General features: G+C 36.4%; 1 protein-coding gene across 2 annotated transcripts in view; it reads left to right on the plus strand.

Moving 5' to 3' along the window:
- Positions 1-24,418, plus strand: part of LOC150105412 (uncharacterized) — a 131,035-nt gene that overhangs the window by 13,219 nt on the left and 93,398 nt on the right. For both annotated transcript variants that reach the window (XM_090394144.1, XM_090394145.1), the window contains exons 2-3: positions 12,841-13,069; positions 19,184-19,254. In XM_090394144.1, coding sequence (XP_090250270.1) covers positions 12,841-13,069; positions 19,184-19,254 — 300 coding nt within the window. The remainder of the gene's footprint in view (positions 1-12,840; positions 13,070-19,183; positions 19,255-24,418) is intronic.

The raw sequence follows: 24,418 nt of genomic DNA on the forward strand, positions 1-24,418 counted from the left end.
CGCATGAAATCACAGTGCTGCTGCGAGAACCTGTAAGCTCCTACAACCGAGCAAGCCAAGGTAGCTTTGACTAGATGAGCAAGCATCGGCCTTCGATACACAACGCAAAGCTCAATTATTGCCGCGCAAACTTAAGACGTCTTCTGTCTACAAAAATAAAAGCCTAAATGGAATGCTTATAAATGCATGTATTTATTAAACAAATAAATATTACTTCTTTCTCAATTAATGAGCTTGCGCAGTAAGCATGGAGAATTCGCCACTGCTGCTTTTCATAAAACTAAATAATAATAATTTTTAACTGGTACTTCCATGGAGTCCAAGAACTCATCGCGGGAGGCACAGAAACATTGGTCACAATATACCTGTCATATCACATTAAATAATAATAATTATTGGTTGCAATAATAATAAAATTATAATAAACCATAGCTTAAATTAGAACCTGCATATATTTTGTATATAAAATATATCTCACATACCATATTTTAACAGTATAAAATTCCATTATATCAAATTTGAATTATAAACACACGGGAATATGCAAGTTAATATTTTTATCCACACATTTCAGATTTAAACAAATTAAGGCGATCGCCACGCTCATTACAATGAATGCATGAATAAAATAAAGTACCAAAATCGACAAACTGGTTCGGCAATTTTAGAACGCTAGAATGCAGAATCTGAGAAATTTAATGCCCTGATTGAATACAGATTAAAATATTTATCTTAAGCGTAACGATTATTATTATTTGACACCTCCAGAGAGTCCAAAGACTCATCGAGGGAGAGTGTGCCAACAGCATCGAACGATTGGTTCCCTTCCAACTAGTAACTGCGCTCAAAACTTACTTAACTGAACCATTAGTAGCAGAGGCTCTACCAATCGACAAACCTTTGCCGGCTACATAAATATATGGTGAATGTGCGTTCACACGCGCGCGCGCGCGCGCACACACACACACACACACACACAAAAAACTTACCTGTATCATAAATTTATATTGCTTAGCCTTCAGATCACGTTATCGAGATCAAATGTAAACTATTTATTTCCTCTTCAGTCTATCGTTTTATGAAAATACATATTTAAGAGTTTTTCACAAAATAGTGAAACTCTTGATAGCTAGCCTGATACACTCTATCATCAAAACGAACATAAAGAATGCGAGGTTGCAGGAAAACACTTAAATGGGAATGGTACTCGTTCCGTAAGCAATGCAAGACAGCAATTTTGAAGGTAGATGGTCCATTCATCCTAACATACGGATGTACGAGTTCTGATAAATATCATCCTAGATGTGGACACTGTTTTGTTCATAATTAAATTTTTAATTATTTTGAAGTTAGGTCATTTTTATTTGAGATGTTTTGCATATGCTCGCATTCCTGTTGGCCCAGAAATAATTGGTAGTACGTGAAGTGCAGTGCGAACTGAAGTTGAAAACACTCAACTGTTTAAAGATACAATTTCGTGGGCTTAGAATTAAATATACTAGTGTTACATGAAAAATCCATAACGATACCAAGAACACTAACTACTCTACAATTTTTTGGCATTCAGCAACAGGCTTTCTTTGGGTTAAGGCGACTTTAAATGGCCTCCTTTTAACGTTTTGGTAGGGCTCGCTAATTCTAATTCCCCCAACTCTCTCTCACTTTCATACACACTAGGAGGATTTTTGCAGTATAGAAGTTACACCTCTGACTAAAAATGCAAAGCAAATGGTTCAGAAACGGATGCTTCGAAACATTCATCATAAGAAGGTAACTTGTTATGTATTCCCTTTATGGCATGGGTTCGCAAATAGTGACTCTGCAATATTATTTGAAGTAACATGAGGCCCTGCTGGGGTCAAAAAACAACTTTCTATTAAATTGACGTATTTAAATAATTGTACGAAAATAAGTAATAAATTAATGGAGACTGAGGTGGGGGGGGGGGTTTCGCTCTCCAAAAGTTAGATACGGCTAAAACGGCCTTACATATTTCCTAAAGGTGAATAAAAGCAGATTTATTTATTTTTTTTATAAATAAATTAATTTCAGTCATGCAAGTCTTGACTGAGAATTGTTGTTACAATGCTCCTCTCCCTCCCTAAAAAGTAGGTTTACAACAGCTTAGTTTGAGATATACCTGCTAAATGGTAAAGAGAAGAATATCTAAAGAGATACATGCAGAATTTTTTCTTGATTAGAAAGTAAATTATACTGCAAAAATTGTATTTCTGTTTTAATCCTTCATTCGGTAGTAAGCAACAATTTGCTCATGAAGTATTTTCACTACTGGGCTACTAGTAATGTAAAGGCTGTTGAAGTCAATAGCCTCAGTATTCCATAATACACGATATACATTTCCTTTTGGACGTGTATATTGCTATGGGAATGGTCATTACCCAGACTGGTTTCGACCTTCATTGATATCTCATTAGTAGGAGCTAGACTCGAAGATAATGAAAGCTAAATCACAGAAGCCATAATAGTTTTCGTATAAAGCAGCAAAATGGTTGAACTTTTGTGGAATAAACAATTAAAACAAGAGTGTAACTATTTTGTTTAGTATAATTTAACATGAAAGATACTGAATGGCAGTGGGGTACATAAAGAAGGCCATCGAAAGAAAAATATTTGGTTCTTAAACATCTCCACGATTTATCGAGGGGGGGGGGGATCAGAATGCTTTGAAATTTAAGTAAATACAGAAGAAAATTACAGCAGTTGAATTGTTAAGCCGGGACGGCTCGTGCATAGGCACTGTGGAACTGCAGCACCCCCAATGTTTCTCGATATATAAATATATTTATTAATTTATTTATATTTGCTTGTAATATTTAATTTTATCATCAACAATCCTACACAATTCTCTTATTTTGTATTAAAAATAATAAAAATCCATCTTGTAGTACTTGTAACGTCCTTAGGAGGGCGAAGGACGCTAGCAGCACTGTTTTTACCACAGTGTCATATTGCTACGCGCGCAAGCATATGCGCGATGGACCGTCGTGCAGTTCCACTATTGTTTATATGCAGTTTGCGCTAGTAGTAGAGTGTTCGTAGTGCTTATCGTGTTTATTTACTCCGTCTCTTTAAATATTTGGACATTACAATTAAAGAATTTAATTGTAATGTCCAAAAATTGTAAAGATTTTATTTTTAAGTAATTTTGAATTATACTAAACTGTATAATTTTATCGATAATAAACAATATTTCTTCATGTTTATTTTTTACCATAATTTTTATATTTTATCCAAACACGTATACACTGTACTTACAGTGTGTATGTATATTTCGAAAGTTGCAACACCCCCACGATTTCAAGCCACGAGCCGCCACTGCTGTTAAGTATTTCATTTTTATTTTTCCTTAGACATTTTAGTAAGGGGGGGGGGGGGGGGAAGAACTAGGAAGATAAGAAAAAAACTGAGGTCATGAGGCTGGTGTATTATGTGTATATAAATTGCGTGTGTTCTTGCCGGTTTGTTTATTTTGTGTAATGAAAAAACCCTGCCACTTCCGTATGAGTAAGAAGTCGGGAAAACCCAGTTTTATAGCATGTTTTCACCGGAATAAATCGTCATTTCTTTTAAAAGGGGGAATGAAGGAGAAAGTAGTATACGCACAATAACTGCAAATTGCTGGTATTATCTCGCCATATCTTGTGGACCATGGATTTCTATACCATCTGTCCAAAAAGAAACCGAACTTTTCGAAAATACAAGAAATTATGGCGCCACCTGCTGTATCTTTTTTGTTATCGAAAGCGGCAACCTTCATTAGTGTTGTCAATTGTTTATAACATTTGTTTCATTAGAAGCCGAGTTATAATGCCAAGAGTGACAGTGTGTTTTGACGAATGGTCGGAAAATGAGTTTCAAACAGAGAGCTGTGATTGACTTTTGTGTTAAACTTGGTAAAAGTTTTACCGAAACGCATCAAATGCTTCAAAAAGCATAGGATGACGAATGCTTATCCCATACTCAAGTTTACGAGTGGTTTAAGCAATTTCAAAGTGGTCGTGAGATGCTTGTGGATGACGAAAAGCCAGGCCGTCAAAAAACTGGACTGACCCAAGTTAACATCCAAAAAGTGCGTGATTTCATCAAAGAAAACCCGCAATTGTCCGTTGGATTGATTGAAGATGAACTGGGGATTCCAAAATAAACTGTGCACAACATTTTGACCCAGAGTTTGGGCCTTCGTAAATTGAATTCGCAATTTGTTCCCCACAAGTTGACCGACGACCAAAAAATGTATTGAATTTTTTGGTCTCGTAAGGACTCAAACGTCCTTGAAATGATCGTTACTGGTGACGAAACGCGGTGTTTTGAGTATGAGCCCGAAACAGAGTGCTGAGTGGAGACCACAAGAGGAGCATCCGGAAAAAAGTCGCTTGTTGAAGTCAAAAGTAAAGACAATGTTGATTTGTTTCTACGATTCCAAGGGCATCATCCACAAAGAATTCGTTCCGCCTGGCCAAACGGTCAGTGGTGAGTTTTATCTCGAAGTTTTGAAGCGATTAATAGCGAGAATTCGTCGCGTATGGCATGATGCAAGCATGCCCCCCCCCCCCCCCATTGTGAGACAGTTTTTGAGCAAAAACCAAGTTTGTCTGTGTTGGATCACTCGACGTATTCACCTGATTTAGCACCCTGTGACTTCTTTCTCTTCTCTCGACTTCATTTGCCGATGAAAGGAAAGCGATACAACACCATTGAAAACGTTCAAGCGGCAGTAACCACGACCCTCAACAGTATCCCAAAAAACCGATATAAAAAAACTCATTTAACGAATTAATTGACCGTGCGAAACGCTGTATCGAAGCTATATTGATTTAAATAATTATAATTGGCCTATGTTTTATTTTCTATCAAAAGTTCGGTTTCTTTTTGGACAGAGGGTGTATATGCTAAAAGGGAAATAAACGGCAAAGCATGCTACATAAATGACAGTTTTCGAACTTGTTTTTTCATATCCAAAACAGAATATAAATGTGGGACATTCACTTTGCTATAACTACTGATATCTACTAAATATCAGTAGTTATTAGTTAGTGGCATAGCCACTAACACTTGGAAAATTTTATTACGCTAAATCGGGGTAAGAACTTTTCTCTTCTTCCGTACGTCTCTTTTTTCAGCGATTCACATTTTAGTCAGTCATTGACTCAGTTAAGGGACTTTGTTAGTGAAACTAAAACAACAACAACAACTAAGTGTTGTTTTTCTTTCTTTTTTTTAAACGCAGTTCAAAAAATATTGGAGTCATTTTCACACATGAAAAAAAAAAAAGCTAGTACAAAACAGTGCTTTGCCTTTTGAGAATGAAAAAATTTATTTTTTTGCATACTGTCTAATACACTATCCGATTCAAAATATCCAGACACATCATAGCTCTTATTCCAATATGAAAGGAATTAATATAGAGTTAGTCCACCTTTTGCTGCTATAGCAGTCTTTGATCTTCTGGAAAGCTTTCTACTAGATTTTGGTATGTTGTTGCGGAATTCTCTTCCAATCCAGAAGAGCATTAGTGAGATTGTAACTGATGTATCGGATGATTCAACCTGGTAGTTGGCCTTCCATTTCATCCAATAGTATTATGTGATTCAGATTAGGTCTGTACAGCCCAGTGGTGCACCCGGGGGGGGGAATATCATGTATTGGCGATCACTGCAGATGCTAAGTCATAGATCATGTGTAATCTCAAATCGTCTACTCAACTCCGCCCCCCCCCCCCACAACATTAAATCCTAAGTGCGCCACTGGTACAGCCAGTCAAGTTAAACACTTTTATCAAACCGTTCCTGCGCATGCCTCATTTTGTGGATGGGAGAAATTATCATGTTGATACAAGAAAAGGCCTTCACCGAACTAATGCCATAAAGTCTAGAATGTCATTATAGGCCAGGGATGGCAGACCTTTTTAGGTGCAAAAAAAAAAAATTGTGTCAAAAATTTGGAAAATGCCTAACTTGACTTCGCTGGAGTGCTCTCCCCCCACGAACAAAAGAAACATTCTTTACATATTCATTTATTTAAAAAAATAGTCCAATCATGTGTGGTGTTATGCATTATATATTAACATCAAATAATTACAAAAATGAAATATGAGTAAAAACAAACTCAGACACATGTAAAATAATAACAATGAAAAAACAGATTCATTATTAAAAACAGTTTCATGCAAAAGAAAAATCAGCAATTAACTATAGAAAAAACAATATGCTCACTGATAATTGAGCTTAAAATAGTGCACTAAAAATTACCCTACTTTTAATAGCAAATTTTGAATTGAACTGAAAAAAAAATATGGAATACATTGCATTTGATTTGATGTACTACTACATCTGGATACTTAATTATTTTAATTGTCTGTTCTAAATTGATTAAATCTTCTGCCGAACTGATCATTTGTTGAGTTTAAAATGTGCTGGTACTTTATATGCAAGGGTTATGAATTTTCACAAGAAATGAGAAATATTTATTTTAAGTAATAATTACATAACATCAAATGAATATTTGATTATTATTTATTATATTGACCAATTGCTTATTGAAAACTGTTTTCTTATCTCTACAGCAGTGTTGTGGAACTGGCACAAAATAATTCAACTCACTTCTTGTTCACACAAATGCAAAAGCTGAACTGAACTCAAACAGGGAGAATAGTTGTTGTCAGGTATTGATGAACACTGGCATGTTACCCAAAACATTGTGGCGTGTAAACAGTGACATGCCACAGCTCTGTTATAGGCTATAGTGTTGACTTTCTGTCACTGGAACTGAAAAACAGCCTCAGATCTTACTCCAGAGAATGCATTTTCACTGTTCCATAGTCCAATGGCTGCAAACTTTACACTGTCCCACCTGATGCTTGGCATTTCCCTTGTCAATGCTAAGCTTGTGTGCTGCTACTCAGCCATAGAAACTCATGTTCTTCAGCTCCTAACAAACAGCTGTGGTACATATTGGAACTTGGTAGTGAATGTTTCAACCAAAGACAACAAATTTGTTATGCCACCTGCTTCAGCGCTTGGCAGTCTTGCTCTGGGATTTTATGTAACCTACCAGGCAGTGGCAGCTGGTGAAAATTTTAAGTAGTGGTGCTGCATATAAAAAAAAAAAAAAAAAAAAAAAAACTTTTTTCCCCCTAATTAGTAACGAATTTATTAATAAATAAATTTACATATTAAAAATTGCTTTATTAAAAATATTTCATCCTCACCACAAACAAACACCAATAATAAAAGTTTTGTATCAATAGCAATGACAAGCGCAAACTAATATCGGCATTAGATTGCAGTGCATTTGTTTCGTGTAACAATAATTGAAAAAATATAATTCTTTTCATATTATCAACAGTGACACTCATCATAATTCAGCCTTTTATCTATAATAAATAAATAATTATATGTTATTTTAACAAAATGAAATAAGATTTGCAAAATATAGTTCACCACGAACACCACGCACCAATAATAAATATTTCATATCTCACAGAAATAACGCGCGCAAGAATAAGATACACTTATTCTTGATACACTGCCGTTTGGGCAGTGTATCTAATGATGTAACGTACAATAACAAGTGCAAACGAATATCGGCGTTAGATCGCAGTGCATTTGTTTCATAATCTAAAGCGTTAATCGAACAATTCCAATTATTAACTGTTCAATCAATGTCAAAACATAAGCTGTAACCTTTAACATGTTGTATTGCATTTATATAATGTTGTAAGCATTATTTATAAGCACAGACAAAATTTAATTTTTTCATTTTTTCCTTGGGGGGGGGGGGGTCTGCAGTGTCACAGTGCATATGTACGGCCGCCACTGCTACCAGGTCACGATCATGCTTTTGTTGCCCCTTGGCATTTCCACTTCACAATGATGACATCATCTACATTTGATTGGGGCAGCTGAAACAGGGCAGAAATTTCCCCAAACAGAGTTTTTTGCAAAGGGGCATCCTATGATAGTGACATATCGAAAGTCACTGAGCTGTTCAGTAATGGTCCATTTTTCCGTTAACGTTTGTCTAAGATGATGGAAAAATTGTGTTTCTTTTTAATACCTATATGAGTCATGGTACTACTACCACAAAGGGATGTCCAGATATTTTTAATCAGATAGTGTAATTCCACCTAAAGTCCTTTCGTTACATATTTTAAACAATAAGAATTGCAAAAAAAAAAATTCGAAGTACAGTCTCATTAATAGTTATTCATGATTAGGTAAAACTGACAAACTAACTCTTTATCACATTAAGTACTGAATTAGAAAACTGAACTTTGTAATGGTTTAAAAGTTAGCTGCTAAAGCTCACTTTTTGAAGCATTAAAAAAAAGCAGTTATTGAAATTAAACTTGAAGACTGAAAATATTTTGCATTACTAAATCGAAAAATAAAAAAATTGCATTATTAGATGTCACTTATCGTTAATATCATACAACAGTAAATTGAAGATGAATGCTGAAGTTTGAAGATTGAGTATTATCAGATGAATATTGAAGTTTTTCATTTTAAATATATAATAATAATATATATATATATATATATATATATACTTCATGAATTTTAATATATAAGAGATAGCAAATAACATATTCCTTGTATATATGTGTATGTTTGTATTGATACCTACATAACTGAATAACCATTCTGAAAACCCAGTGACCAAATCTGGGCACAATAGTCCATGTGTGGCCTAATCAAAGCCTTATACAACGGAACAAGAATCTCCCTACCTCTACACGTCAGCGTCCTCCGCATCATTCCCAGAAGCCTTTGTGTTGTCTTCACAATTTTGGCAATGTGTCCCCTAAATTTTAGATCATTATCCACTATCATCCCCAGATCTCTTATTTCCTCTACCTTCAACAATATATTCTCACCAAGCAAAAATTCTGCATCCCATCTTTGTTTTCCAAATTTTAAAACGTTACATTTTGCAACATTGAACTCGCATCTCCATTTCTGTGCCCAATCACTCAATCTATTCAAGTCTTAGTGTAAGGCCACAACATCTTCCTACACTTCATGGTTCGTCCCAACTTTGCATCATCTGCAAACAACTGAATATCTCCATCCAAATCTTCACCTATATCATTAATATACAAGTTAAACAGCAATGGACCAAAAACAGACCCCTGAGGCACTCCACTAGTGACTTTCCTTTTCCCATACACAACTTGTTGATACCTATCAGATAGCCAGTATCCAATCCAATGCACCAGTCTAATATCCAACCCCATCTGCTCTAGTTTAACTGTCAACCTATCATGAGGTACTCTATCAAAAGCCTTTGCAAAATCCAAGTATACTACTGTGTATCCTTTTCCTCTGTCCAAGGGAGCAGTCACTTTATTGTAATAATTAAGTAGATTACTAAAACATGACCTCCCTTTAGCAAATCCATGCTGTCCATCAAAGATAATACCATTCTGGTCAATCCAACTCTGGATCCTAGTTCTCGCAAGCTTCTCCAACAACTTAACCACAACACCTGAAACACAGATAGGCCTATAGTTTGATGCTTGAGTTCGATCACCTCCTTTATGAAGTGGCACAATCTTGCCCTCCTTCCACTCCTTAGGAACTTGACCGAGTGCAAGACTCATATTCAAAAAATATGTCAAGGCAGGTGTCTACTCCCTGGCACATTCTTTCAGAATACGTGGTGATATATTATCAAGTCCCACAGCCTTATTAACATCTAGTCAATTCCCCATACACCTGTTGCTCACTTCCAGTCAGTCTCTCCTCCCCATCATCAACTGCTCTCAATCCCTCCATGAAGTCACATTCACAAGATTGAAAGATCTTTATGAACTACTCATTAAGCATCTCCACCACACATTCTGCATCAGCTGTCTTTATACCATTTTCTCTAATCATTGTCATCCTTCCATAATTATTCTTTCTTTTGCTGGCTACGTATTGAAAGAATACCTTAGGATTCTTTTTGGCTTCGTTGGCCAACTGCTGTTCATACCTCTCTTTAGCTATCCTTGCCAACCAAGTCACCCTCCTTGCTTGGTCTTTGTATACCACATGGAATTGGTTATTTCCACTTCTCTTATGCTGCCTCCATAATGCCCTTTTTCTCTGTATCGCATGCTTAATCTCTTTATTCATCCATCTCACACCCACCTTATTTAACCTTCTCACCCTTGGAATACATTTAGACATTGCATCTACTAAACAGTTTTTGAAAATACCCCCAAGATACATCGATCTCTTTTCCAGCTAACTCCTCATTCCATGCTACACCTGCAAGCTGTCTCCTGAGCTCTTCATAATCGCCCTCCTTGTAGTTCCACATATAACCTTTTCTTGCAGAGGTCCTCGCACTGCTGGCAACCACCCAGGTAATCACCTCATGTGATTACCTGGGTGGTTGCCTTTTCACCAATTGGTGGATGATTTGACACCTCATTTATAATTACATCCTCTGATGAGATGACCAAATCCAATACCCTCAATCCTCGTGTGCCCTCTATTACATACTGTCTGAGGTAGTTATCCCTCAAAAACTCGAGAAACTCATTTTCTTTACTTCAAGTTGCTATCTCATCATTACAGTCTATATTGCCATAATTAAAATCACCCATAATGATCACCCTTTTCTTATTTGCTTGGCTAATTTAATTATACATTTCACTATCACCACCATCCACATTACCTGGTCTATAACAACATCCCATCAAGTATCTGATTCCATTCACCTCTATCTCACACCATACTGCCTCAAAACCACTGGCACTATTTCCCTCTTGCATCTCTACTTTATATGGACATAACTCTTTCTCTATCATCAATAGCACTCCCTCTCCCTTTTTTACCGTTTCTGTCCTCACGAAACACATCAAACACTTCAATCTCTATTCCTGTCAGGATGTCGTCCTCTTCTAACCATGTCTCACTTATCCCGACAATCTTTGCGTGAACAGACGCAATTAGTGCAACCATTTCATCTGCCTTGTTTCTTATACTTCTAGCATTTGTATACAAACACAACAGCTCATTTCTGGATCTACAGCTAGTTCCACTGATACCACTCACTCGATGTGATCTCTCCATGCTCGACTGGGGCCATTTCCCTTTCTGCTTCTTCATTTTAAAACCCTTTTCAATTCCAACTGTTTCCTCTTGATCCCTGGTCACCCCAATCCTTTCCTGCCTCCCCATTTCCCTGCTCCTCTTACACACCTATTCTCTCTCTCATTTTCTATACTTATACCACTCACTTCCCCATTCATAACCACCTCTTCAATCTCTCCTGTCTTACGCTCCCGCTCTTCCACATCACTTCCCACTCGATCTGATTCATTCTCTCTATTCACTTCTCTACCTTCCAGCAGCAGTCTCTCCAAGCGACTCGCACCATAACCACTCAAATGCAGCCCATCGCTACCATATAGCGCACTTCGTCTCACAAATTCATTCCACACATTAACAAACTGTACTCCCATCTCCTCACACATTTCAGCCAGCATATCATTCATAATCCTTGCTCTCCGCCTCAACTTTTTTTTTTTTGAACTTTTTTAAAATTAGAAAATTAAAATTAAATGTTCAAATTAAAAAACAAAAGTATTCAAGTGTAAAATTTGTATAGAATGGGTGTGTGTATCATCTGTGTAGATATGCCTTGCAGATGTGACTTACATTTACAGGACTCCACCCTCAAATTGGATGAATTTTGATCAATTTAGTAGTTTTAATGTTTACTTAAAAAAACCCTAAATATTTCATTATTCTAGTAAATCTTATAACACTATAGAGCAACTGTTCAAAAAATAGAAAAATACATAATTCTCAAAAACATAAATGAAGAAAGAATGAAGACCTTGTTAGCATACTATAATATATTTAACATTTAGGTTCCTGTAAGTGAATATTCCTTATATACTGCTTGGAAAGAAGTCAACAGACACCTCAATGGGCAAGATGCATTATGCTGTGACGAGTCACATGTTTGTAGCTGGTATAAATTGGAGGTATATGATGCTCCCAAGTCAGTGAAACTATGTCCAGGTGAAATGGCTGCCCCAGCACATTAAAAATGCAGAGTTCCAGGCATCAAACTGAGGCTCACAATGAGTTTCCATGGTAGGACCGCAATATGCAAGCCCCACATTATCCAAACCAATATACAGTATTGTCTTCAGTAGTGCAAAGAGCATATGATGCATAAGCTTGGAAAGCTGTTATGGAGTGATATATCTCACTACACTCTGTTGAGCAGATAGACAGCTGTGAATCTCTAACAAGAGTGCAGAACCACAACTATGAAATTCAGAGGTGGTGGTGGTGGTGGTGTGATGGTATGCTCTTGGTTTGGCCTTGGACCGCTGTTTGTGGTGCTATGAACATTGAATTCTGATCAGCAAGATAATGAATTGTGTCAGAAGGCTGCTGCTGTAACTGCATAGTTTGTGGATATGAACATAAGCACAGTTGACTGGCCTGCACAGAGCCCTGATCTCAAGTGTATTGATGATCTCAACTGTGGGATGAACTTAAGCATCGGGTGAGGCCGAGGGACATCTGCCCCTCCCCACACACAAACAACAGTCCAGGACACCCTGTTACATGCCTACAGAAAGAATGGCCCAAATTGATTGCTAGTGTATGCTTGTGGAAAGCATGCCTCCTAGATTTGCTGTAGTCAATGCAGCAAAAAGAGGTCCTACATCTCATTTTATTAAGGTGGGCACCATGGCTGTTTGTTCCTCACACTATGGAGTCTGACTTCTTTCCAAGCTCTGTCTGTGTGTGTGCATATTAATTATTTATACCTACATAACTGAATGATTGAAACTTTTTATTTCAGTAACAGTTCTGGGTCCAAACTTGAATGCGTTAATGATGTTTGTGACACAAAGAAAATTTGAAAATCCTGAAAGAGTTGGGGAATTTATAAAATATCCTGACTTTGTGAAACCCATACAATGTGATCCTGATCGCAATACGGCAGTCACAAATTCTGATTTTAGAGAGAAGACAAATATAACCGTGACATGGAAAGCTCCAGATGAAGATGAAGGCACTCTTGAAATTAGGTAAGCATATATATTTAAATAGCTTATATTGGTGATAACTAACACTGTATTTTAATAGGTTGTGGTGATATAGATAGTTAAACCAACTAGTTTTGCCACTGCTAATGGCTTCTTCTGGGTTAGGAAGAACAAAAAAATACAATAAGATGTTGTTATAAACATGAACCATTTGTGTAATGGTTTATGTTAAACGTAAACCATTACACAAAAGTATTAAAACAGAAACACATGGAGTGTGGAAGCTGGCATGGGTCAGTCATTAGCTGGCAGAAATGTTAGCCTGATGTGTGGAAAGATCTAATAAATGACTTCCAAATATCGCACATAACATTCCTTGGTTTCTGTTGAATGTGCCGTGTGAATGGATAACCGTCATAGCCTTTCTGATTTTGCAAGCACTGAAGTTTTGCCTGCAAAACTTCAGTGCCCGAACTTTTCAGCCTCATAGAAGGGGGAGGAGGGGGCTGAAAAGTTCTGATAAACACCTATAACAAAAATAGCCCAATTTATGTGAAAGATTTTTTTCTCAGAGATTGCAAATAATGCAGCAGCATTGTAACAAGTATACAATACTTCATGAGGAATATGCAGAATAATATGTAAGTTACATGGTTCTACCTTAATTCCTTTATGGTGATTATAACAACTTTTCAGCACATCCTCATATGTAAGGCATGGAGCTCTTGTCACATTCAGTATTGTGTTAAGTATGGGAGAAGTGGAAAACTAGGCCTGAGCTGTCATCTCTGTTGTCATTGATGTCTCCAATATGCTCTTTTTGTCTAATTTTCAAATTTCTAGATGTTTGCCCTGTAAGCAAGGATACAAGAATATGGGATATTGTAAACTCCATGATGTTTGTTGAAAGAGTTGTGGTCCATAGGTGAATGTAACAGAGGTCGTATAGTCGCAATGGGCTTGAAAGCCACTCTTATGTCATGAGATGGGTGATTTTGAGAGAAAGGTTACCAATATAAGGGATGGAAACCAAAGCTCTGTAGCAAATGTCAGAGATCTGTTGTGGAGAGCAGGAGTATAGAATAGTATTCTTTGTACGATTACTATTTAAGCAGTAAACATGAAATACTACATAACTAAAACCGAACATGAAGGAATCATTACACAAAAGTAAAAAAACAGAAACATGTAGAGTGTGGATGCTGACGCTGGTCAGTCATTGTTTAGTAGGTATGCACATGAAAGTTGTCACATTCATTTTTATTTGAAAAATCTACACATTCCTTGGCTTATATTGATATCAGTCTTATTATTATTATTATATGTATCATGTGTTATGCAATCATGCTCATTTTGGCATGAGGTTTTACAGCTACTAATATTGCCACTCCTTCCAAAAGAAAGTAGCAGCAGAGCTATCTAATTCAAGGGGTGAGATTGTTGCTGGCTGCTGTAATAAATAGTGTATGTGTGCGGAGGAATGGGGGAAAATAGATTGTAGAGTTTATAACAATAAAATCAAATGAAAGCAGGCGATCGTGTATGGAAACAAGGAAAGGAGATGGCTTATATTGTATTATATGGAGATAATTACCTGATATAGCATGTGATGAATGGGCAATGTGAATTAAGTATCTAGTGTCAGATTCAGTAAGAGAGAGGTAGTTACAGGGTTGACACTGGGGAGTTCTTTCGCTAGGTTGAACAGTGGGAAGGAGTGATGACAAGAGACCATCCGTGGAAGTTACGAAAGGAAACTGTGAGCAAGAGGGTGCAGAGTGGTTTCTTTGCATGGATGGTGGTTGAACCATGGAATGCTTTGCCTGATGAAGTGGTGAGAGCGAGAACAGTCAATGAGTTTAAGGAGTGGTATGATAGACTTTGTGTTTCTTAGGAAGGACCTCCCACGATGAGTCTTTTGACTCTGTGGAGGTCTGAATAATAATAATAGCAGTAGAGGAGAGGGAATGAGAGAGACCTAAGGGAATGAAAGAAGAGGAGAGAATGGAAACAATAGGAGAGAGGGAATGGTAAGAGGTATAATGTTTGGGGACTCAATGATCCATGGTGTTCAAGATAGGATGTGTGAGGAGTGTTTGCCAGGACGAACAATAGAAAGGGTAGCTATGGAAATTAAGAGAGGTGAAAGGGTGGATGAGATGATTGTGATGGTAGGAACAAATGACTTAAGTGGTAATGTAAGTCGGGCAGCAAGAGATATGAGGTTTTTGCTTGAGACTGTACGGAAGAAGACAGAGAGAGGAAAAATAGTGTGTGTTGCCTAGGTATGATAATGATGAGCTGAGCAGAAGAGCAGTAATATTGAATGACATAATAGCTAGAATGTGTGACAAGAGAGGACTGGTATATGTGGATGCTTGGAGTGCGTTTGAGGAAAGAGAGGAATTGTATGCAAGAGACCGCTTACAGATTGCTGTTCTGAACGAGTCAGTGTGTCCCATGGAGGATGATAGCAGGGATGGCCTCTTGTGGGAATGGATACTTGGGAGAAGGGAGACAACATCAGGTAACACTGAGCCCAGTGGAGTCTAGAGGGGATAATGCTGGGTATAGAAACAGTGGCATTTATATGCTTTATACTAATGCCAGGAGTATCCGGAATAAGGGAGAGGAATTGGTGGTGCAGATAGCATCAGCCTGGCCAAATATTATTGGGATCACTGAGACGTGGTTGACAGAAGAAGATATAATAACAGGAATAGAAGTCGCTGGGTACAGCATTTTTCGTCAGGATAGGAGGGGAAAGCATGGTGGTGGTGGTGGGGTACTGCTTATAATAAGTGACGACCTATGTCCTCTAAGAGTGGAGGCTTTGGAAGGAAGTGAGACAAATGATTTTGAGAGCATGTGGTGTGAGGTAGAGGTAAGCAAGACAGGATATTTAGTGGGGTGTTGCTACTGGCCCCTCCAAAGAAAAAGGAAAAAACACTAGAAAAATATCCAAAAATCTTTCCCTAATTAAAATTCTTTTATTTTTAAATTTATGTTGTGTCGTGTCTTCTATTTCTGTACTACTTATGAATTAGCGATCATTGCAGATGCTCAGTCATAGGCCGTATGTGGTGCGTAGTCTGTATTCTCAAATTGTCTACTCAACTTGGGCCCCCTCCAAGATTAAATCCTGAGTGCACTACTGGTGGGACATCATTGTTTTGAAAAATGCTTTTCAATTTTCTGAATGCACCTCAGGCAAGTTGAAATCTCCTATTTATTTCCTTTTGGAGTCCACAGTTTAGATCAATGAGATGACCTAAGTATGTATATGAAGAGACTCTTTCCAAGAAATTGTTTTCTATTATTATGTTTTTTGGTCTTACAAAATGATTAAACATGATTTTAGTTTTTTCTCTGTTTATTTTTAGACTAACTTTTCTGCTTATATGATATAGGTCTTCTGGAGTGTTTGCAAAAATTATGATATAATCTGCATATCTTAGGTGTGCTAACTTTCTGTTATTAATTTTTATACCAAGGTTTGTCCAGTTTATACTATTAAATATTTCTTGAAGGACTACTGTAAAGATTTTGGGTGAGAGTCTCCTTGTCAGACACCTTTTTCAATTGATATTTTATTGCTACTTGTGTGAAGTTGGATTGTTGCTGTTGCAGTGTGGTATATTTCCTGGAGGAGGTCCATATATTCTTCAGGAACTCCTTGATTTTCGAGTGCTTTGATTATTGCATTACTTTTGATGGAATCGGATGCTTTTCATAATCAGTAAAGGCTAAACAGAGAGGCAATTCATTTTCTTCTGCTTTTTCTATTTGTTTTACTACATGAATATGATCAATTGTGCCTTTATGGAATCCTAGTTGTTCTACTGGCTGATTTGAGTCTAGAACAGGGGTTAACCTATTGGTTATTACTTTGGTGAGAATTTTGTATAGATTGGAGAAAATATTAATTGGTCTATAGTTCTTTACTTCTTCTTTGTCCCCTTTTTTTAAATAACAGTATCAGAGTAGCATTTTTCCAGTTTTCTGGTATCTTCCCTTCTTCTAGGCATAGATTTAGTAAGTTTGTGATATAGTGAATTACCATATTTGCTGGCATATAAGACACACTTTTTTTCTTTGAAAATAGATCCGAAAAACAAGGTGCGTCTTATATGGCGACTCAGTTTTTTGTTACTTTCATTTCTGGAATTTTTCTCTGTTCCGAGTTACGCGATTTCTTTCTTGCTTCTTTGCGGTGTGGGAGAACATTCCAGTTATGTAGAATTCAGTGGATGCAAATGTTGTCACAGTTGTTGTGAACGGTGATAAATTTCTGCCATTAAATTTTCTCTAAATTTCTCGGCAAATTATGGCTGAAAAACATCGGCAGTGCTACAATATTGCATACAAGCTACGTGTGATTGCATATGCTAAAGAACATGGAAACAGGGCTGCAGTGAGGCATTTAAGGCCACCCCCAACTGAGAAAATGATAAGAACTTGGCGGAATCAGGAAGAGGATCTGAAAAACGCAACTCACTGTAAACATAACCTATGAAGTGGAACTGCAAAATGGCCATTTTGCAGTTCCACTTTTAGACCACAGAAAAGCAGGAATTTTAGTGTCTACAAAAATGATTATTCATCAAGCGAAAGCGATAGCCACTAACAGGGGGATCACCAACTTTATTGGATCAGCATCATGGTGTTCAAGATTCAGGAAGAGAAACCAGCTATGTATGCGGACTAAAACAAAAATATCATAAAATATGCCAGCTGAATATGAAGAAAAAAATTATTGAATTTCATCGATTCGTCATTAACGCAAGGAAACGAGAAAATTTTGAACTTGCGCAAATAGGAAACATGGACGAGGTTCCGCTGACTTTTGATGTACCCTCAAACAAAACTGTAGATTCTAAGGGCACAAAAGGTGTTACTGTTAAAACTTCAGGGCACAAACAAACTCACTACACGGTTGTTTTATCCTGCTGTGCTGATGGGACAAAATTGCCGCCACTATTGATTTTTAAAAGGAAGACGCTGCCCAAAGAAAAACTGCTTAAAGGAGTACATGTTCACGCAAAAGGCTGGATGGATGGATGGAGGAGGAATGAAGTTATGGATAGATAAAATTTGGTCTAGGTGCCCTGTTGAAGAAGCCTGCCCTGCTAGTATGGGATAGGTTTTGTTCTCACAGAACAGAAGATGTTAAAAATAAACTCAAGGAATTGAAAACTCAGTTAGCTGTAATTCCAGGAGGTCTAACTAGTTAGCTTCAACCTTTAGATGTCTGTATTAATAAACCATTTAAGAGATTTATGAAGAAGTGGAACAGCTAGATGCAGTCTTCAGATTTTGAGGTTATGCCATCAAGAAGAAGGAAGAGGCCTAGCATTTCGCAAGTTTGTGAGTGGGTCAAAACTTCATGGGATGCATGAAAACTGAGACAGTGGTTAAATCATTTAATAAGTGTGGCATTAGTAATGCACTGGATGGTATAGAGATGTTTGTTGTATGAGGAGTCAAATTCTGATTTAGAAGAGATTTCAAGTGTCTCTTCATTTAGCTCTGGAGATGAATTTCTGGGTTTTGACAAAGAAGATTAAAAGGCAGGTACTCTTTCTTAGTTAGATTAGGTATTTGTTGAAAGTAGACCTAATTATTACTTTATATTTGAACACTGTAAATTCATTATAATATTCAGTGATAAAGTTTTTTTCCTAAAAAATGTGTTCAAAAAAGGGGGTGCGTCTTATACGCCAACAAATACGGTATATTATTTCCTCCCCATGTAATTAATTCTATGTGAATTAGGTTTTCACCAGGACATTTTTCATTTGTTTTAATGCCCATTTTATTTCATTTGAAGTGAATGGGGGGGGATGAATTCTATATGTGATGGAGAAGAGTTATTTATATTTACTTTATCTATTGAAGGATCACTATAGAGTTCTTTATAAAATTCTTCTAGCCTGCTGGATTTGTTCTTGGTTCCTTATTATAGTTCCATTCTTATCTTTTATTGCAGTTATTTGACTTTTGCCAAATAACTGCAATATAATTTAAACACATCCTAATGAAAGTTCTGCTTTTCTTTTAAAACCTATTTTTAATAATGACAATATGTTTCAAAAGTATAAACTAATCATAATTTCAGAATATTTTCTTCTCTCACCTATTAATTTTCATTTTCAGAGGTATTTTTGTCAATGGATCAGAATTTTGGGCCCCTGTGAGTGTCTCTTCATTACTTTTTGATGAATATCGTAAGTATAGTTAAATCTTATTCCTTTATGTATATATCTCTGCAGTGGTGCACCCAAAAGAAAAAGTTAAAAACACTAGAAAATTTTCCAAAATACTTTTCCTAATTAAAATTCATTTTTTATTTATGTTGTGTCATGTTTTCTATTTCTATACTACTTATGAATTAGGGGTCACATAAGGTGAGCGAACCCTATAGCTGTGTTTCTCAACCTATGGTCCACGACGATGGGACTGGTGGTCCACAGGCTTAAATTAATCAAATAAATCTATATATTTAATTATCCAAACAAAACAAATTTAAATTGAATAAGTAAGTAAAAATTATTAAAATAAATGAATACTTTAAAAAAAAAAAAAAAAAAAAAAAGATAGCTGCAGAATGTTCATTCCATGAACATTCTGCCACTATTTTAATTTGTAGCAGCAGAATGATGAGTAATAAAAGAAGGGTGAAGTGAAAAACAAAATGGTTTTATTGCTTCCACCTTCTCTTGCTGTTTTGTCAGATTTGAAGTGAACATGTGTTGTCCACATGACCACATTTCAACCAATTGCTTGTTGTTTATTGATTTTTATTGTTGAAGGTTTTCCTCCTTCAACCAAGGCTCAATATATCTTCAGAAGTGCTAAGTAATACTTAGACAAAATGTGTTGTGAATTAACTCCGGTATTTATATATTTCTCAGAAATCGCGCGAAAAGCAAGCTGACATTGGTACCTTCTTTGACAATGGATAAGTACATTGGTACCTTCTTTAAACAGAAAATATCTCGGATGACATTGATAATACAAAACAAGTTTGTAATGACAGTTTGTGTGTAGTTTCTGAAGAGAAAAAGGTCTGTAACGAATCCACAGAAACACAGAATTCCCATCAGTTGCAATGCGATAATGTTAATACGCTGAACAAAAGGAAAGATTTGATGTCCACTCGACCAGTGGATCTGATTCAAAGGTAAATACAATTGGTTAGTGTGTAGGAACATTTTTCTGTTTTGTGACTTTTCTCCCTTTACAGTGATTATGCCTACATTGTGTTATTATTCAACAATTGTTTACAGTTTTGAATGTGTATATAAAATTTTTGAATGTGTATATGTCAATATCAACAGTAGCCTGATTACGAACGCATGATGAAAGGGACGGGGGGGTTTGGAGCTTCCCTGGATAGTATTCAAAAAGTAAATACAATTGGTTATTTTGTATAGGGCCCCAAAACTTATCAGTTTAAAATTTAACCACTGGGAAAGGGTTTGTGTCCACCTCAAAACTCCGAAACAAAATTTGGAAACATTTTCCAAATAACTTTTTATAAGAAATTACTGTGATTTCACGATCCATTTCAGGCTTGCAGAGAAAGAGGTCTGTAACGAATCCACAGAAACACAGAATTCCCATCCCATCACACGAGAACGACCTTTCATTAGTGAAAAAAGAGCAGCTAATTGAGCTTTCAAATGACTGTGGGCTTAAAATGCAATTCCGTGATCGTGGTTTGGCTCTATTCTAGATCTTGCCTTCAGTGAGAAGTGAATTTCCTGAATTATTTGAAGAAGTCGAAAATCATCATCCAGTCATAGTGAGTCAGCCCTTTTTCCGACACAACACTATATCTGTGACAAATAAGAAATTGCATTGGCATAATTGAAAAGGTACACAATTTCTTCAATACCCCTAAAAGACAGGACATCCTTGTTGTTTATAATATTAATATCTTTTAAGATTTATAATATATTTATTTAGCTTGCAAAAAATATTTGTGTGCACCTCGCCATTGTCCAAAATAATGCAAAAATCTGACAGTGACCTCTTAATTGCCCTAAATTTTGTTGATGATGATGTGGCTCAATTAAATATCATTCGTGAAACAATAGATTCTTCTTTTAAAGATATTTACGATGAAGGAAGCATGTATAAAAGCCAATAATTTTAATATTGACATTAAAAAGCCAAGGACTTCAAAACGAACATTAAGGTCCAATGTTCTAGCTGATTCTGTAGAAGAGTATTTCAGGAGAAATACTCTTCTACAGAATTTCATTCTATTTCATTCCATTTATTGATCAAATATTGACTCAACTTCATGAACGTTTCACTCATCACCACAACATTTTCAAATATATTTCTTTCTCTTCTACCAAATGGAAAAGATGCTCCAACAGCAAGTGCAATGGAAGATTTTTGTCATTTGTGTGAATTTTATGCCGGTGATTTGCCTTATACAAATCCAACAATTTTGAACGCCGAATTCAAGTTGTGATATAAGAAATTTGAAAAGCCGTTTGCAATAGCTCCATGCAAAAATGTCATTGATGCAGTTTCAAAGTGTGACAAAATGATATATTCTAACATCTATAACTTATTAAAAATATTTCCAATGCTTACGGTAACAACATGCGTCAGTGAAAGGTCATTTTCTAACTTAGGCCTTTTAAAAACCTATTTAAGATCTACCATGACACAATCACGATTGAACAGACTGGCTTTGCTATATACACACACAGAGAGATTAATGTAACCACGACTGAAATAATTCAAGAGCTTTGTAAAAAGAAAACTGGATTTTATTCTTTAAATAAATTTTTATAATTATCTAATGAATTTTAGTTGAACGGATAAAAATATTTTTAATGCAAATTCATTGTATTATAAATATTTTTATCCGTTCGACTCACCCCCCCCCCCAAAAGATTAAATCCTGTGTGTGTGCCACTGTATCTCTGTGATTTTACTCATCTCATCTTCCTTTTCACATTAGACTCCATGGCGTGTCATGGCCAAGTAATTTGGCTTCATAGAAACTTGATAATGCTTATGATAGGGTGGTTAATCCTATCTGCATTGCTGTGACTGTAAATTGCATGTATTCTTCTGGCTATTTGCCTATTTGCAGAATGAAACACCTTGCTGCCACCATATGAGACTGGCTAACTCACCTTGAACTGAAAGTCCCGATAAAGATCCTTTGCATCCAAAACAGGATTCAAATCAAAGTCTTTCCAACCAAAGGGCTTCAACTATACTTATTTTATAGTGGCTCCCACTCTTTTTCTTTCTTACTTGGAAATGGATGATGTATTGCAGTTGCAAATTGTTTTGAATTGTTTAAATAATATTTGTGGAATAATTAAGGCTTTAATTAGTGTGGTATGATTTATTTGGATTATTAGGTTATATGGATTATTGTGTGCAGATTTGCCATCCATTTGGTTTACATGATAATGAAGATATATTAGAATGGATCCAAAGAAGACTAGGTTGTAATTATTATTCCTGACACCTCCAAGGAGTCCAAAGACTCATCGCGGGAGGACACCTACAACTATCTCAACTGATACAACTGTCTCAACCACTACACCGAACCTCTACTACGAATCATCTCCATCAATTGGGCTTTGGAATTAGTTAATAATTAGTTAATAGTTAAAGTCCATTAATTGGTCTTTGGAATGTGGGATATGAAGAAGATTGAAGAAATGCAATTTGCAGAGCCTTGTGAATAGGAGGAATGGGACCTTTAAGTTAGTAAGGGTTGATGTTGAAGAAAGTTTTTGTAGTATGGGAGAGGGGAGTTGAGCCAGAAGGCCATTCCTAGAGACTGTATAAGGGTAGTGTGAGCAAGGGTGTAAAGAGCAGCTTCTTTGTATTTGCATGGAGAGTTGGTGAGTGGACTACATTGTTTGACAGCGTGGTGAATGTGGACACATGATTTGATGGGATTTGTGTGTAATAGTGTGCACCTCCAGTGATGAGTGTTTTGACTCCATGGAGATCTAGTGTTAATATTATTAGACATTAAACTTAGTCCTAAGAGATGTACTGTTTTCAAAACCTAGTTTTGTAGCTATTTGCCTTGTTCCCTCCCACAAAAGATCAAATCCCTTCTCCTCTCCCAGGTCGCAATAACAAAGTTCCTTGTTATTGCAACCTGTCCTACAATGATGAAACTGGAAGATCTGCCAATTCATCTCGAAGAACCAAAGAAATTATTATTATTACAGTAACCTCCATAGAGTAAGCAGACTTGTCATCGGAGGCCCACTCAACCAGCAACACATCCATCATATTGAACCTTGAAATCATTTGCACTCCCTGCACAGTAGTGGATTATGTTCCTTTAAGGCCCTAGGCGCAATTTTGTTATAAGGCCCTTTATGTAAATTTTTTTTTTTAAAATTAAAAAGACAATAAAATCCTTAAATAATGTTTTTTCTTTATTTATAATTATTTATTTAATTTATCTAATTAGTAGTATTACTTACATTAGCTATCTAAAAAATATATTAGAAAATAAATAATAAATATAAACGTTCACTAAATGTTTAGAGGCATATTATCTTTTTGCTATGTAATTTTTTGAGATGACGAGGCCCTAGGTGCACCTATTGGATAATCTGCCACTGTCCCTGTATTCACAATGCACTCTGGCAGTATGCATTCTCCTTTGCCAACAAGTCTTCATGTACAAAACCTACTCCTCGCATCCTTCTTCACAGCATCTTTATACAATTTCCATCGATTGTCTCTTGTTCTTCCCATCCACTCTTTTTCTAATTCCTTCTGTATTACACTCTGATGTGGTAAAATCCTTCAACCAACTTGACAGTCTATCATATCTCTTTCTTTCCTCCTATCCACCACACTCTATAATCTGCAGTCCCTCAACTGCTCTGCATAACCAACACTCTAGAGTCATCCTGATATCACTTTGTCATCAAGTCTTGGGATCCTCTGTAGAGTCTCCACATCACAATAAAACTAGAAGACTAAATCGGAGCATAGTAATCCATGTGTATGACCACCTCCTTATCCCTACATGTCAGTCTAAATCTTATCATATCAGCAATAAGTGTGCAGTCTTTGCAATGTGCTCTTAGAATTTTAGTCTAATGTCCACCATTACCCCAAGGTCCTAAATCCCATTTACTTCCTGAAGCACAGCTTCACCAATACAGTACATAGCTTTATATCTCTGCATCCCCCAAGGTGTAACACCTTGCATTTATTAATATTAAAACTAACCCCACTCATCTGTCCAAGCTTGAAGCCTATTGAAGTCTTCCTGTAGAGCAGTTTCCCAAACTATGTTCGGCAGAAAGTGAATAAGTGTTCCATAAAAATTATCAAAATTAATGAGCCTGGAATGGCTTTAAATGCTGCAAC

The sequence above is a fragment of the Typopeltis vanoorti genome, chromosome 6 (genome assembly GCF_054136105.1).
Source record: "Typopeltis vanoorti isolate ZY-2024b chromosome 6, IOZ_Tvanoo_1.0, whole genome shotgun sequence".
In the NCBI taxonomy this organism is placed as follows: domain Eukaryota; kingdom Metazoa; phylum Arthropoda; class Arachnida; order Uropygi; family Thelyphonidae; genus Typopeltis; species Typopeltis vanoorti.